The sequence below is a fragment of the Leptonotus elevatus genome, chromosome 1, assembly GCF_054856555.1.
Source record: "Leptonotus elevatus isolate MCC_2025b chromosome 1, RoL_Lele_1.0, whole genome shotgun sequence".
NCBI classification, from domain to species: domain Eukaryota; kingdom Metazoa; phylum Chordata; class Actinopteri; order Syngnathiformes; family Syngnathidae; genus Leptonotus; species Leptonotus elevatus.
The window spans coordinates 55,260,554-55,276,222 of NC_141239.1; the positions used below are offsets into that span (position 1 = coordinate 55,260,554).

The window sequence follows — 15,669 nt, forward strand, 5'->3', positions numbered from 1 at the left end:
ACCTGCAACCTCAAAACGCATCACTGCTGACTCCATTCTGTTTCCCTCAATGATCGTTTATTGTTAGTTGTTCGTTACGGAATATATCATGTCGGCAAAGCATGCTCATGGACAAAAATCTTTTGTTTTGGATTTGGACAGCTGTATGACGCTTCCATGCACTTTTTATATTTACGGTCATGTCACTCACATCAAGGCACATTAGGTGCTAAAACCTTGCAGGAAATCACTTGGTCATTAATAACCTCGCAGCCGGTGTCTATCTTTTGCACGGGGCTTCTCCTTTTGTAACAATTCCATTAGAATGGACCAGGTGGCACACGTTGATAGTCTACATATTCTAAGTTTAGTTTTAGTAATGAGCAGATTTAGAGTGTTAAATCTTCTTACAAACGGACAGTTAAAAAGCTATTGTAAATTTGATTTTATCGACTCGTTCTTAATTCGATGTGGCAGGCTCTCGTTCCATGAATTATAAATTATCGATGTTTCATTCAATGGCAAATAATCTCATCGTTATTGAGAGCCACAGAGGTGATGCGTCTGTCTTGGGTCTGCCCAGGCTACGTACAAGGGCTGTCATGTTTTGGGCCCGTTTTTAAAGTGCATGAAATTTTAGATGCTATAATACAAACGAAAAAAACGAAAGAATCTTTATTCAATGTCACTTGCATTTTAAGAAAGGTGCTCTATTTTTATACACTTAATATGTTTCTGCTATGCAAGTAATTTCAAAATACGACATGGAACTTAAGAAAGGGCCAACACATCTAAAGAATATTTTTCAATCACTGCATCAATGTTATTTTTCTGATAATGTCATCGCTTGGAGCTGCTGTATAAGTCAACATCATTCAACAAAACATACACTTGGTTTATGTACAGTTTTATTGATCTGAGAGTTGATGAAAAGGGCCATGTTAGAAGGTCATCTTGTTTTATGATATTTGAAGTGTTGTCGTATTTAAATGCCGTGCGATGGCAGTTTTATGGACGGACCATAAACAAGACATCGGGCATGCAGGCCAGCCTCTTGCCCAGTACAAGTCTTTTGCAAAGTGAAGCGCTTTATCCAGACACTTGATGCACAGCGTCACATGCTATTTCAGGTTCAAATGTTTACATTGTTTGCGCATGCCTCACCTCGCTCTATGTTATTTTTGTTAACTCTTTGTAAGTGGCGAAACGTCCGCGAGAGGAGAATGCTTGCATTAAAAAATAACTATTATTAAAAAAAACATAGGTTATTAAAGATTTTTAAGAATGTGATGTTTTTTTATTTATTCTACAAAACGTAAGTGATTTGTCTTTTTGAGAATAACCTAAATTGTCTAAATTTGTCCTCTTGAGAAACCAAATTTCCTCTTCAAACTGTTGTTGTTTTTGTCTTTGTAAATGCTCTCAAATCAGTCATGCCTCTGCAGTTTTTTGAATGAAAGTTTGTCACCAACACTGAGCTAAACTTTCAATTATTCTCTCATTTGATGGTACTACATACTTATACTCCCTGTGATTGAAAGGTTTACACTTTTTGATAAATATTATGGAGCCAATTCGTCTTCAATGCGGCAACTGTAATATGTGAAGGAAGGTTGACAAGCATCCCGCCTAATCGCGGCGCTCTCAAGTCTATATGAATGTTATCGTCTCTCCTTTTTTCAGTGTTATCACTTGTTTCTCTAATGCTGGATTTATATTAAAGAGACTTAATTACGGCAATGTTTCCCGTGACTGCCTTGCACGCCGCTAATTTAATGTAGGCCTACAGTGTGAAACGAAATTTGGTTTGTTAACAACTGGGGGTTCAGAAACGATAGAATTGCTTTGTTGCAAATCGGGAAAAAAAGCCAATGAAAATAACTGTCCAATTAGTTCCCATGCAGATTTTATTCAGGCCTATCTGTGGGAAGAAATGAGGGGGAGCGGAAAAATGAGCTAACTACAGACAACCGCAAGTAAGGGCGAAGGAGAAGATGAAGCATGAGCATGTGTTGAAAATATGTGTCTCCTCGGTTACACACTGGAGTTTAAAGGAGAGGGGCGTCTGTTTGGCTGCAACACCAAAAGACTGTCATAAAGCCATAAACGCCGCAACCCCCACACGCAGATGATCGGCGCATTCATTCCAGGCGTCGTCACGTACCCTTCCATTGGGACCCTGTGGGTGGACGGAGGTTGGCTTCTGAATTTGGAAGACCTCATCACTCACAATAAGGCTCGAACTCCATGGTCATGTTGTAGGCTACACTGTATTCCTATAACAATGGGTTATGTGCTATTGTTCTAATTGTTATTTTTGTAGTGAATATTAAATAGTTCCGAAATTGTGGGGTAAAAGTCAAAACATTCCATAATTTATTTTCCCGCAAAGCATAATATGGTAATAAATAAATAAATAAATAAGGTTCTTACTGAATAATTAAATATGTGTATAAAGAGTCTAAAATACGATTCCAGCTGCATCCCAAATATTGAACATGATATTATGTTTCTGAGACATAGTTTGCCTCCTTAATTGCTTCTTTGTGCGTAATTGTATAGGCATACGCAGCAGCAAAACAGTGTGTGAATTGAGGTTTCCCCTTGAGAGACTAATCGAATAAAAAGTGCATTGAATTTTTGGGGAGGATTCCGAATGTATGATTCTTTATTTGAGAAGCACATGATGATACATTTTGGAGTCTCTTAAAAGTGTAAATAATCCAGTCAAATGCTAGTGAAATTATAAACATTGAATATAAATAATAATGTTTTATGGGTTTTAGGTTGGGAGAGAAACATGCTACTTGGGTTAATTGAAGACTCTAAATTGTCCGTTCGTCTCGTCCAAAGTCAACCAGATAACATTTTACGCAAAAACTACGGTTGTGGGTAACTGTATATAAAATGATCAACATAAATAGGCTTTGCAACAACATCTTTTGTGTGTTATCAGAATCATAATTTCAACGGCATACATGAGTATAAAATATTTCCATAAATATGGTCACTATGGCATATGTAATTTTTTTTTAAAGTGGACATTATTTAGGGATATTCGATACCACTGTTTTTCAGACCAATAGTAGGAGTACTCAATTCTTAAAGGGATAATTGACTCATTGAGCCATTTTCAACAGTGAGAACACAACAGTTTGCTTATAATTAATCTGATAACTTCAGAATTTTTCATCAACAATTAATACTTTTAAAAACATATTTTGCCACTAGCTGTGGACTGAAGATGAGATCATCTGTGCCGAGGAAACAGGTAACGAACGACCTCAGCATAGTTGATGTCATCTTCAGTCGACAGCAAGTGCAAAAATCAGCTTTTAAAGGTATTCATTGTACATGAAAAATAATGACGTTTTCAAATTAATTCTGGACAAAATTTGATTTTTTACTACTGAAAATGGTTTAATGAGTCATGTATCACTTTATGAACTGATACCAATAACAAGTGCTGATTTCTCCCAAAACTATGACGGATTATTTTAAAGAAAGATTTATATATCGCAATGTAGCTCTTCATGTTCCCTCAAAATTGCGTGGAATTGATGGCAATTTTGTATGATCTTTTTTGTTCATAAAATTTATTTTGTATTGAACATACAATAAAATGAATTTAAATCAATACATTAGTTCTTATAGTGGCCATGTGTGCCTTGTGTTTCTGATCTTAAAACATCCACAAGAAAGCAGTAGCCTACTGCAGGCTAGGTATTTGCCCGATACCTGGTATTGGTACTCGCCCATCCATACTTTTATTTGTTGTTCCAATGATGAAAAAAGGATTATGTTTACTTTCTAGTGAAAGACTAGTTTAGAATAAAATAAATAAATAGCCTGTTGTTCAGGATTAATCTAAAAAGGAAAGGCTTCTATGCTACGCAAACAGAGCTATTTGTCTTGGCCGTAGTGAGGGACCACTTTTGGGTACTATTCTTATAGTCACAGAACCAACCAACCAACACAGAACCAACCATTATCCAAAGGTTCTATAGCACCAAATGAAAACCAAATTGCTCTTAGATATAGGTGTGATTATAGGGTTAGTGGTCAGCACTTTAAAAAACAAAACAAAACAGTAATTACTGGTTCCTTATTGGATTTATTAACTAATTAACCATGAGTGCTGCACTTTAAAAGCACCTTTACCTTACCATTGAACCAAAGTTGAGTGTCATCATCTCTGATTGATCTTCAGTTCAATGAGAAATACTGTGGTAAAAGTGTATATTAATTTCTGTCCAGCATATGTGTGTGTGTGCGCCACCTCACAACAATGTTGCTGAACAACACAGACTCTGTGTGAGCCCACAATGTAAGGCTGGACCAATGAAGCTGCAGCCTTTGAGCGGATTTGCTGCGGTCCCAACAAAGCTATCCCATAAACCATCTGTGCAAAGGACAGCAGATGATTGTGATACTTCACTGAGGTCTATAGCAGGGTCGGGGTTTCATTAAATCCAGACAGCCTTCCCTCTGCAGCTGCAGGCCTCCCTCCAGCCTGAGAACGCTGGCTGCAAGCTGCTTTGCCCCATGCACACTGTGTATGTACGTGAAGAGGTGTGTTTGCTTTAACACACGGCACAGTAAATCTAAAGCGAATGCAGACGCTCACAACATGCGCATTCATTTTGAAATATTAGGTAAGATGTTGTTCCAACAAAGGCACACCGAGAAGCGTGAGAGATGCTTTATATATATATATTATTTTATGTATGTATTTATTATTATTATTATTATTATTATTATTATTATTATTATTATTATTATTATTATTACATTATTATTATTATTATTAATTTTTTTTATTGATGTATGTATTTATTTATTTTGTTTTGTTTGGCATAAAATGTGATGTCATGTGCGTTACTGAAGTCATTCTATTAACACAATTACTAAACTGACTTAATGTAAATGAGAAATAAAACACATACATGTCTACCATGTAGTACATCATCATTGTGAGAATCTAAAAAGTCTTCATATTTTAATCCAAGCTCCAGCACCGGTAAAATTTATATTTGAAGCCAGGCCAACATGACCAATATGTCTTGAGTTTCTTTTCCCTTTCAAATCAACATCTCTCTGTATGTCTACAGATAACTAGCGTGTGTAACTGTCTTTCTCCACTCGCTCAACTCATTTACGCTTCCACATCAATAATTCAACAAGCGGAGAATATCCCTCTTCTTCAGACCTTTATAAAAGAGAATTATCCCCCCGTGATACAAATGGCTGTAAGATGCCCTCCACCATTGTGGACTCAGTAAGCCAAACGCTGCTGGCTGCTCTGCACATGTTACAGCTGCAGTGACATGAACAGAGGAAGTGGTTGTAACGGCATCAAACAAAAACACTAGGAGTGCATGTCGCAGCTCCCCCACATTGTGTGACCATAACAAATACTCATTCATGTCTAATACCACAATGAAAATAAATAGACGGCAATGCATTTGTTGTGTACATAATGACAATAATGACATTTATGCTGTACCATATTGTTATATATACACAACAAAAACTGTATCACACAAGACAATCTGATGAACTTTGTTTTATGTATATTAATACTGCTGCTAGAACAATTAGAATTACAATGCTGTTTTGAGATTGGGCTGATTCTATCCCATGTCACATTAATTTATGGGGAAGTCAACCCCAAAGTATTCTTTACCATAATATGTTGTATGCGCTCCTACTAGTATAAACACAACATTCTGAATAATATTGTGTTTGTATAGAATATGAATTAAGCAGCAAAATCCATCCCTTTTCAACCATCTCAGGCGGCGGCCATTTTACCATGCACTTGCTGTCGACTGAAAATTATATCACAGTTGCTCAGGGTTCAGGTAACGACCAATCATAGCTCAACTTGTGAACATCACATGACCAAACTCACAGAACAGGTGAGCCGTGATTAGTTATTTGTTGAGCCCTGACCGACTGTGTTGTCACTTTCAGTGGACAGCAAGTAGCAAAATGGCCGCCTCTTGAGATGGATGAAAATAGGCACATGGATTTTTTGCTGCTTAACTTCTATTCCACAATTTTAATCAAAATACCGTGTTTAGACTAGTGGGGCTACTTAGAACATTTTATTATAAAGAAAATGTTTGCGTTAACTTCCCCTTTAAAATAATAAAATGTTGCAACTTCAATCCTACAATTATTGGACTATATAGAACAGGTTTATATTGGATTTTCCCGAGTATAAACATTCAATCACAGATTATATTATGTAACAATAATGTTGACTATATTTTCTTATTCCCATACATAGCATTTCACTGATTGGCAGGGATTTATCTCGTATTTGGGCGAACATGGACCATTTGAATGCCAATTAAAGTTATGACTTCTGGTATAGATAAAATTCTAACAATGTAAATGTGTGACGTCTGTGATATGATGTGGGAATGGTCGGTTTCTATGTGCCCAGAGATTGACTTGCGACCAGTCCAGAGTTTAAGGTTTCATGTTTCGTGGAGAAAAACAAAACAAAACACAAGAACATTAATTTAAGAGTGTGCAGAAGATCATATAATAAATCATGTCGTGGCCCCTCTGTTGAAAACAGTGGCGTGGAAGCTCTACGTTGGTCTTTTGAGAGCAATTTATCCCACTCATGCACGTACACGCATCTTGAGACAGATAACAGATTCTTGCCACCCAACGATATTTTTTTGTATTCGGTGTTCATAAAGTTGAACGAGAAGACAGTGTTTGAGTGAATTAAATGGGCATAATTGCATTTTACATTGTCAAAAACATTTAAAATTATATTTGTGATAGCCTATACAGTAATACTCATAAAGAGCTTGCCATGTTTCGTGTCTCCCTCTTGTATTTTTGCACACTTCCGATTTTCAAACACGGAAACAAACAGCACGAGAGGAGAAGGAAGTGCAGCACGCACCAGCTGTCTGAAAGAAAGAAAAAAAGGTGTGGGTGGGTATGAAGGTGATGAGGGATGCAGCATTGGATGGTTGGAAGAAGCCGCCGCTGACTGTCGTAAAAACAGTAAGACGGCAAAGAAGAGCAAGAGAGCAGAGAGAAAGGGAATTCAATGCGGTGTGCCGCAATAAAATGATATGACGGCAATAAAAGTTTATAGCGTATAAATTTCTGAAGGTTAAGAACTAAACGGCTGTAAAGCAAACACGCCGAGAGAAAGGGGAAGGCGGCAGTATGGAGACAGACACACTGAAAGTATTAGAGACAACGCAGAGCCCCTTCTTCAATTTTTCAATGCTGAGATTGATGGGAGGAGACAACAAATATCTGGACGATGTCATGCAACTTCCATATTCCACCTTCTATTAGCATTAGTCACTGTGTAGATATTTTTTTTTAAACAATTTACCTCTTTTAGGGTCAAAACGAGACGTAAAAACAGTAGTAGTTTGAGTGGCCAGGTTTAAGAAAGCGTCTCCTTCCTCTCCCGTCCTTTCAAAGAGGAGTTTTATGGTGTTGCTGCCGTTTGCCATGTGCGGGGATATCTTTGCATGCCGCTTGTGTCAATGTGTTGCTGTGTTGTGTCTCCTTTTGTTTTCCTCACTTGCATCCTTACCGCGCGGGTCATAAAATCAGCCCCCTAAAGAAAAACACCCAAGACACCAGAGCCAGAAACGCTGGGGCCCTCACTTTCCGGTCCAGAAGGCAGGACGGGGCCAGGGCTGCAAGCCTCACACGTTGGGAGTGCAGTGCGGAGCAATTTCTAGTCCGAAAACGAACGCGCCCCTTCATGAGGCCATGTCGGCTTTTCAATACGTTTTCGTGTTTTTCTTTTTTTTATGTGCTGCTCTTGTGCTCTGATTTCACTGTGCTCGTCTGATAACCACTCAGATTTCCAAAGGCTGAAAACTCAGGAACTGTGCTGCAGGCTCTTCAGATAATGGGAACAATTGCTTTTTACAGTCCGTTCGAAGCCTATAATTTACCAGGCTGGCAGACACACACACAGATGCGCGCACGCGTACGAGTATGCACGCGCGAGACAATGAATGAGTTAAGCAAACACCACGGTTTTGGTTTTTAAAATTAATGCGATTGATATTTTATTTGTGTTTTGTTTCCTAGCACAATTTTTTTGAAAGACTAATTTTAATGAAGCAATATCATAGGTAAGATTACCATTGTTACTATTATTGATACAATTGGTTTAACCAAGAGATATTTCCACTTTATTCAATATTATGATTATGAAATGGTATATGAATTCGATTTAATGCTTAATTGTTGATAACATATAGCTATGTATTCATATTCAAATAAACAACATTTTGTGATATGTTAATAATATATAATTGTTTAAACGAATTTTCACATTCACACCTTCCGTTTAAAAAAAACTAATTAAAGGCATTGTCAATGTTATACTTTCAACATTTTAATAACAACTTGCATTGTGTTTAGCACCAGTTTGATTCCAGAAGTGCATTGTCTGCAGGATAAAGGCATATATATATTTTTTTACATTTAGATAAATAATAATGTAAATGAAAACAACATGAACGATCTCGGCCAGCTTGCCTTTCGCCCTAAGTCAAATGGGATGGGCGACAGCTTTCTGCGACGGTGAACACAATAGGAAAATTGACTAGTAAAAAAAAAAAAATATAATAATAATAATAATAATAATAATCATCATCATAATAATAATCATAATAATAATAATAATAATAATACTAATCATAATAATAATAATCATAATAATAATAATCATAATAATAAAATGTACGAGACGTGGTAGGTTGTAGTTTAATTTGAATTGATCAGTAATCATTCATGTGATGATCTAATTGGTATTTTTTCTCTCGATTCTCCAATCACTACAGCTAAGCGCCTCCAATTAGAGAACAAAATTTTATTTTAGAACCGTCTGTGTGATGCGTGGAATTAAAGTGAGGCAACCACACGGGCACCACTTTTAGGGCTCTAATTTTAAATGGCCACTTGATGGCGCCCTTGTACCGTTATTATGAAAAATACCTTTCACGTTTAAACTCAGGCTCTGGTAAGTATTCAAACACGCTATGTAAAATAAATTACGTTCACGTAGTAGATTATTTATTTATTTATTTATTGCAATTTTGTGGATTGGCCCATTGCATGTATATTTTCTATAAGAATAAATGGCGAATGGAAGGAACTGCAAACATACGAAGGCCTATTCGATGTTTTTGTGTTTATTGTGTTTACACATAGCCTATAAGCAAACTAACAAACGTAGCCTATACTTTGAGGTGACAATAAGCAGCGGTTGACCATATTATAGAAACTTGTTTTAAAGGCAAGTGAAAACAGTAGGCTTTAAAAACAACTATATTGAACTTAACCATTTGATGTGTTAAATGCGGTGCAATGAACTTTGGCCAGTCAGTAATAGATGGGAAAATACTGCCTATGCTCCTTGTGAAATCTAGCGTATACTAATATGATTCACTCAGTACCCATTTCAAATGGGTGCTTGCGACATTTTGGGAACACGTCAGCGCTATACAATTTTCAACTTCACTTTTAACTGATATGAGCGCGTTCAAATGTCACAATGGGAATCAGCATCAACAGAGAAAAATACATAACAAAACAGATCATTCTCGTTATACGGATGCCGTGGAGGACCACATTTAGATGCTGAAGAATGATTCAAGGCCTATAGATACATGCCGTCCACATGAAATATTCTTCGGGTTTAATCAGTGCAACTTTTGTCATCAAGTGAGAGGATGTAAACGAAAGCCGTCCTACAACTTAACCCTCGTTAGGAGGCATCCCTTCGTCCACAGCTCACTCCTCGACAGGAGGGACGACATCTGCATGACGAAACGACAATTAAAAGCCGTGGTATTCTTGCTCGGTTAAGGCCATTTACGGCCTCCGCTCTCGCAAAGGACGCCCATAACCCCCTTTGTGCTTCTCTGCTGTGAGGACGTAAACAAGCAAACACTACCGCGTCAGCTTTATGGGACTTTATAGTTGCTTAAACTGTTTACAGCCATTTCTAGAGCTTATTACCCAGCCCCTCCCTTCTTGCATGTATATGAAGATCATATTTATAAAATGATCAGAACGCGCCGTTCAGACCCTGCGGCTCGTTTATTTCCGAAGCCAAAGCCACACTTGCACTGACACATGGGAGAGGAAAGAAGTGCTTGGCAATTAATGGGGACGTGGTGTTCTTAATGATGCAATGCATTGAAAACAACCTCTTATCTTCCTTCAATTATATTTTTCGGACTGTGTATGTGTGTGCAATTGGTTACAACTTGTATTAACATACACACACCACACACACGCGCACACGCACGCACACACACACACACACACACACAATTCTCCGCCTCATTCTCTCTTATTCGATCTCTCCATCCTTCCACTCTCTTTGCATTAGACGCGCGCCAGCCGACGCCAGCGGGAAAGTGTAGCGAGTGTGCGCACGCTCGTGCATGTTTGTTCGTGCACGGAGAAGCCAATGGGACGGAGAGCTGATAATAGATGCAAATTATCCTGAAACACATGGAGACGGGGCAAGAGGGGGGATGGAGAGAGAGTGAGCCTGTGTGTGAGAGGGGAGCGAGAATATGAAACAAGTCATTTGCAGAAGAGTAAATCACAGAAAAGCTGTTTGAGAGCAAGACAGGGCTCCGGCTTTCAACAATTGTGATGCGCACCAGCTTTTTTCCCTCCACTTGCCCTTCTCTGCAGGTTTCGTCGTCGCTGGATCTTTCATGGAATCGGTGTGAGAGTTGCTGTTTTTGCGGCGGCGGCATTGTCTGGTCCCGCTCCGGCTGCTTGTCGTCACCGAGATCAGTTCGTCAGTTGTGGCCGTGAGGGGGAACACCACAACAGACTCTCACTCACTCTCTCCCTCCCCTTGGTCTCTCTCCGTCCGAGGCTCTTTCTCTACAACCGAAACAGACAAACACAACAGAGCGCCGCCGCTTACTTGAACTCTGACTCGCCAGACGGGGGGGAAACAAATCAGCAAAAGATGAGTTCATATTTCGTCAACTCACTCTTCTCCAAATATAAAAGCGGCGACTCATTACGTCCGAATTATTACGAGTGTGGCTTCGCGCAGGACCTCGCCGGTAGCCGGCCCACTGTCGTGTACGGTCCAGGTTCCGGTGCCACCTTCCAGCACGCTCCTCAGATCCAGGACTTCTATCACCACAGCGCCTCAACACTGCCGAGCAATCCGTACCAGCAGAGTCCTTGTGCGGTGACGTGCCACGGCGAGTCCGGCAACTTCTATGGATATGACGCCCTGCAAAGGCAGACGCTCTTCGGGGCGCAGGACGCAGATTTGGTCCAATACAGCGACTGTAAACTGGGAGGCGCACCCGGACTCGGCAGTGAGGACGCGGAGGGGACAGACCAGAGCCCTTCGCCGACGCAGCTGTTTCCCTGGATGAGGCCGCAAGGTGAGAACTTTCTTTCTCTCTCTTTGCGAAACATCCTCGTAAAGTCTAGCCAATCTGTGACCTGCTACTCCGTAGGAGAGGGCCGAATATTCGAGAGTTTGTGGGAGGCAGTAGACAAAAGTTGCACATTCACTACAATGAAGGTAATCGGGGCTTCCTGTGTTCAAAGCGGAAGACAAAGCCATGTTTATGGTTTTATGACCAGCACCATAACTTGTGAATGACTTCAGGGTTTAAATTGCACCAATCTTACTGTGGTGGTGGATGGGCTAACACATATAGAGAAGGGAAGTAGACTATGGAAAGAATGGTGTGTGTGTGTGTGTGTGTGTGAGGGTGTGCGTGCGTGTGCGTGTGTGTGTTGTGTGTGTGTGTGTGTATGTGAGAAGGAATAAGTGAACCTCATCAGAAAGCCCCGTCTGCACCAGATGGCAAATATAATAGATTTTGGAGGTCCAACAGTATTATCAGCTCTCAAAGACTTGTTTTAGACATGCAGTTGTTGGGTTAAACTTTTACTGCATTTTCTCTTTTACGACTTAGTGCTCTTCTGAATTATTCAGCTACACGAGGGGCATGCTGCCTGCATGGGAGCGATGGGGGTAGGAGAGAAAACAAAAAATGGGGTTCCTTTTTTTATGTCAGTTTTAGCACACACACAAACACAGTGTGTGCAAGAGAGGGAGAACTGCAACTGTAAATGAAACTGACACATTCTTTGATTTAAATCGGATCGGTACGGTAGCTTAGTGCACGTCTTTCTGTGTAGGGCCTACATTTTGTTCTGATATTTCTTGGTTCAGAAGAATCTTAAAAGTGACAAAATGTTGCAGTAGGCTTATAGTCATACAAAAATAACAATAAAAGCTAAAGTCAGTATCTCTCCCTGTTGCTCTCGGCAGTGATTCATCACTGCTGGTATAAAATGGCAATAGGCTTTACAAGTTCACTTAATGTCTCCGTGCCCGTTTCACAAGCCTGTGTAAACTGCGGTGCCTTCTAGCAACGTGTTGCTCCTTTGTGTATATTGCCAGGGACCTCGATTGTGTGAGTTGTGCTTACTAATTGTTCTGACACCTCTGCGCGTTTCCAGGGTTTTAATATTAGCTAGCAAAGACGAGATTCATCTGAGTGGTCCGTGCTACAATATTAGTCCGGTGATGAATGATCTTGTATATATTCTGTGTTCAGTGGGGAGAATCCTAACAGGAAAAGGCGCGCCGTGATCGTAGCTTTCAGGTCCATATATAAAAAAAACATGGTGGGAAATGCCGCCTTTACACACACACAAAAGAAGAAGAAAAAACATAACAGAAGACAAGACTCTTAGTTCAATAAACGCGTCAGCACTAAACTCAGAATTGTCCATGTGTGGTCGTTTGCGAATCCCTTTCTAGAGACCTTTCTATAAGTGCTTGAAAAGTATTTTATTTTATTTTATTTTTGCAAGCGCAAGTTGTAGCCTATAGCCTTCTTTAGTAAGAACAAAACTGCGAAGGAGCTGCATGAATTCGGTTTCTTTTAACGTGAGAGAAGCGTGCTTCCGATATGTTACTCAAGCTAATTGCCAATTGGTGTTATATGTAAACACCACTGAATTGAAGGGGATTGTGCAACAATATGTCTCCAAAATGAGTTGTGATCATTTCAAACTCATTTCCACAATTCAAAAAAAAATATTCAGTTTAAATAATTCATCCTTTTTTTTAATCTCAAAAGTCTTGTATAATTTTTGTTCACCAAAAGTGATTTACGGTTCTATTTATTGTCTGATCTTTATGACAAGTGGCATATTTTGTCCGTGTGGCGCATCCATCCCCTTTTATGGTAGGCTATCAAAGCGTAGGACAAACATTTTTATGGAAATATAATCACTCACATAAATGCCCCGTGTGTGTAATCTATTGGGAGTCGAACGCCAGTATTCACTATTAAATGTGTTCATTTTTTTATCCTTTGATGTTAATGGGAGTTAAGACGGTTTAAATGAGAAATCATGTTGAGTTTTTAAATTAAACATTTATTTTCTATTATTTGTTTCACTGCACTCCCTTGAACAAGTGCACTGTAAAATTTAAATGAAATTATCACCGGGTGTGGTTAATAACGGCGAGTATTTGGAGTGGAAGCGCGTATATTTCCTTAGAATGCATGTGAACTATGTGGCCTGCAGTAGGTAAATTAGTAATTGAAAGTCAGCTGAGTTTATTAATCATTTATAAACTTAATATTGAAGTTGTGGTAAATGGAATTGCTCTTCTGGCAGCGCAACAAACCTGCAAAACCTTGCGCAGGTGCAGAGCGAACAAACCAAATGCATTCACGCTTCATTTGAAGGTTTTTTGTTGTTGTTGCAATAATTGGACTTTTTCCCCCCTCCATTATTAAATATATTGCAGAGATCCCATATTTTACATTTGAAATCATGCATTGTTATTTTCACATATGTACATGGTCCGCTTTGATGTGTAGGCTAAAGCCAAGCATTTAAAGCAACAAAAAGCATAAAAGTAGGCCATACATCGTTTTAAATAATTCACTTTTTTTTTTTTTTTATCTCCAACAAGTCTTCCAGTGGACTCCATAATCTTTATTTTGTCATAGTTGTTTGCGGGTTTCCTATGGAGCATCCTATAGTGTCTAAAAATATGTCCCCATTCCCCGCCTTGTTTTCACCTCCTCCCCCAGTAGCTGCCGGAAGGAGGCGAGGCCGGCAGACGTACAGCCGTTACCAGACTCTGGAGTTGGAGAAGGAGTTCCTGTTCAACCCCTACCTGACCCGAAAACGCCGCATCGAGGTGTCCCACGCGCTGGCGTTGACGGAGCGGCAAGTGAAGATCTGGTTCCAGAATCGCAGGATGAAGTGGAAAAAGGAGAACAACAAGGACAAATTCCCCAGCAGCAAGAGCGAACAGGAAGCGGTGGAGAGGGAGAGGAGGGAGAAGGAGCTCCGGGATGGCGGTGCGGGAGGTGGTGGAGGAGGAGGTGGAGAGGGTGGAGGTGGTGGAGGTTCAGTGCCAGTGGCGGGAACAGCTGGATCACAGGCCGCTTTGAGCGATGATTGCTGTGAGAAAACTCATAAGCAAATGTAGGATCAAATTAATTCATTTGGGGAGTTAGCTGGGCACGATGAGGGGAATTGAGGTGGTCTTGTGCTATTTTGTCAGAATTGGGGATTTGGTTGTCCTGCTATGTTTCAATCGACGGGACCGAACTTTAGTTTCCAAAACGGCGACTGGCTATCTGATATAGGACTGGAAGGGCTTCCATGCCTATTCTGCTGACTGTACGGTATGAAAGGAGGGGGGTTGGGGGACGGGGGGGGGGGGGGTAATTTCGTGGATCTAATCATCCAACATAGTCTACTTAAGTGAAGAAAAAAAGAATGATACAACAATGATAGCTTCCTTTCTATGTTGAACACTTGTCGTGGAAACATTTCTATATTGTTCGAAGTTTGTCATTAACAATTTTATCTTTGGCAGCTGTATAGTTTTTAAGTTAAAATGATGATGGTGCACTTTTTACTGTACTTCTCACTCTTATGTTGTTGTTGTTATGGCAATTGTTATTAATGATGAAGTTGATGGCGTAGCAATTAATGAAATGTCCAACAACATGAAACTGCCTATTTATGCCGTTTTAGTAGGTCGGGTCTCTTTTTTAAAACACTCTAATCGTCGTTTATCGTTTTAGTTCGTTTTTGATTGATGGTGTTTGTTTATGCTGTCTTCCTTTTCTCTTTTGGGATTAAAAGCATGCGCACAGTGCGGTTAATAAAGAGAAAATACTTATAAATAAAAACGATTTTAAAATGTACCACGTTAGTGCTGGGTTCTATTGTTTTGAAATTTGGTTATTATCTTTCATCAATTTTTGGTATAATTTTTTGGTCTATACTTTAGAGGCAAGTGACGACAGACAAATGGTTGCTTGTCCTTTGTTAGTTTTTTAAATAATAATAGATTCTTATTTCGGAATTGTATTTTCTGTCATAACACAGACTGATAAAACTGCAGTTCAAGCCTCTTAAAAGAAAATGCACACGCACGCACCCCCCCCCCCCCCCCACACACACACACACAACCCTGTGCCTATTCAAACACACTTTTATTTATGGCACACTCCTCCAATTATATCCTTGCAAGTCTGTGTAGTCGCAGATTTACACTGCCCTCAATCATCATCATACCAAGCACTTGCAGCAGGGTTGTTTCCATATGGAAGGATCAAACGCAAAAACCTAGGA

At 39.6% G+C, this 15,669-nt stretch overlaps 1 protein-coding gene across 2 annotated transcripts; it reads left to right on the plus strand.

The window, feature by feature from the left end:
* The first annotated feature begins 10,398 nt into the window (after nucleotides 1–10,398).
* On the plus strand, nucleotides 10,399–14,705 carry LOC147184694 (homeobox protein Hox-B8a). Of its 2 annotated transcripts, none has more exons than XM_086070621.1 (2): nucleotides 10,399–11,420; nucleotides 14,109–14,705. In XM_086070621.1, exons 1-2 carry the CDS (start codon nucleotides 10,988–10,990, stop codon nucleotides 14,510–14,512), a joined length of 837 nt encoding a protein of 278 aa, XP_085926747.1. In that variant the 5' UTR covers nucleotides 10,399–10,987; the 3' UTR covers nucleotides 14,513–14,705. The 2 variants fall into 2 exon arrangements, with proteins under 2 accessions (XP_085926747.1, XP_085926755.1); XM_086070629.1 differs by having other exon boundaries at nucleotides 14,112–14,705.
* The last annotated feature ends 964 nt before the right edge of the window (nucleotides 14,706–15,669 follow it).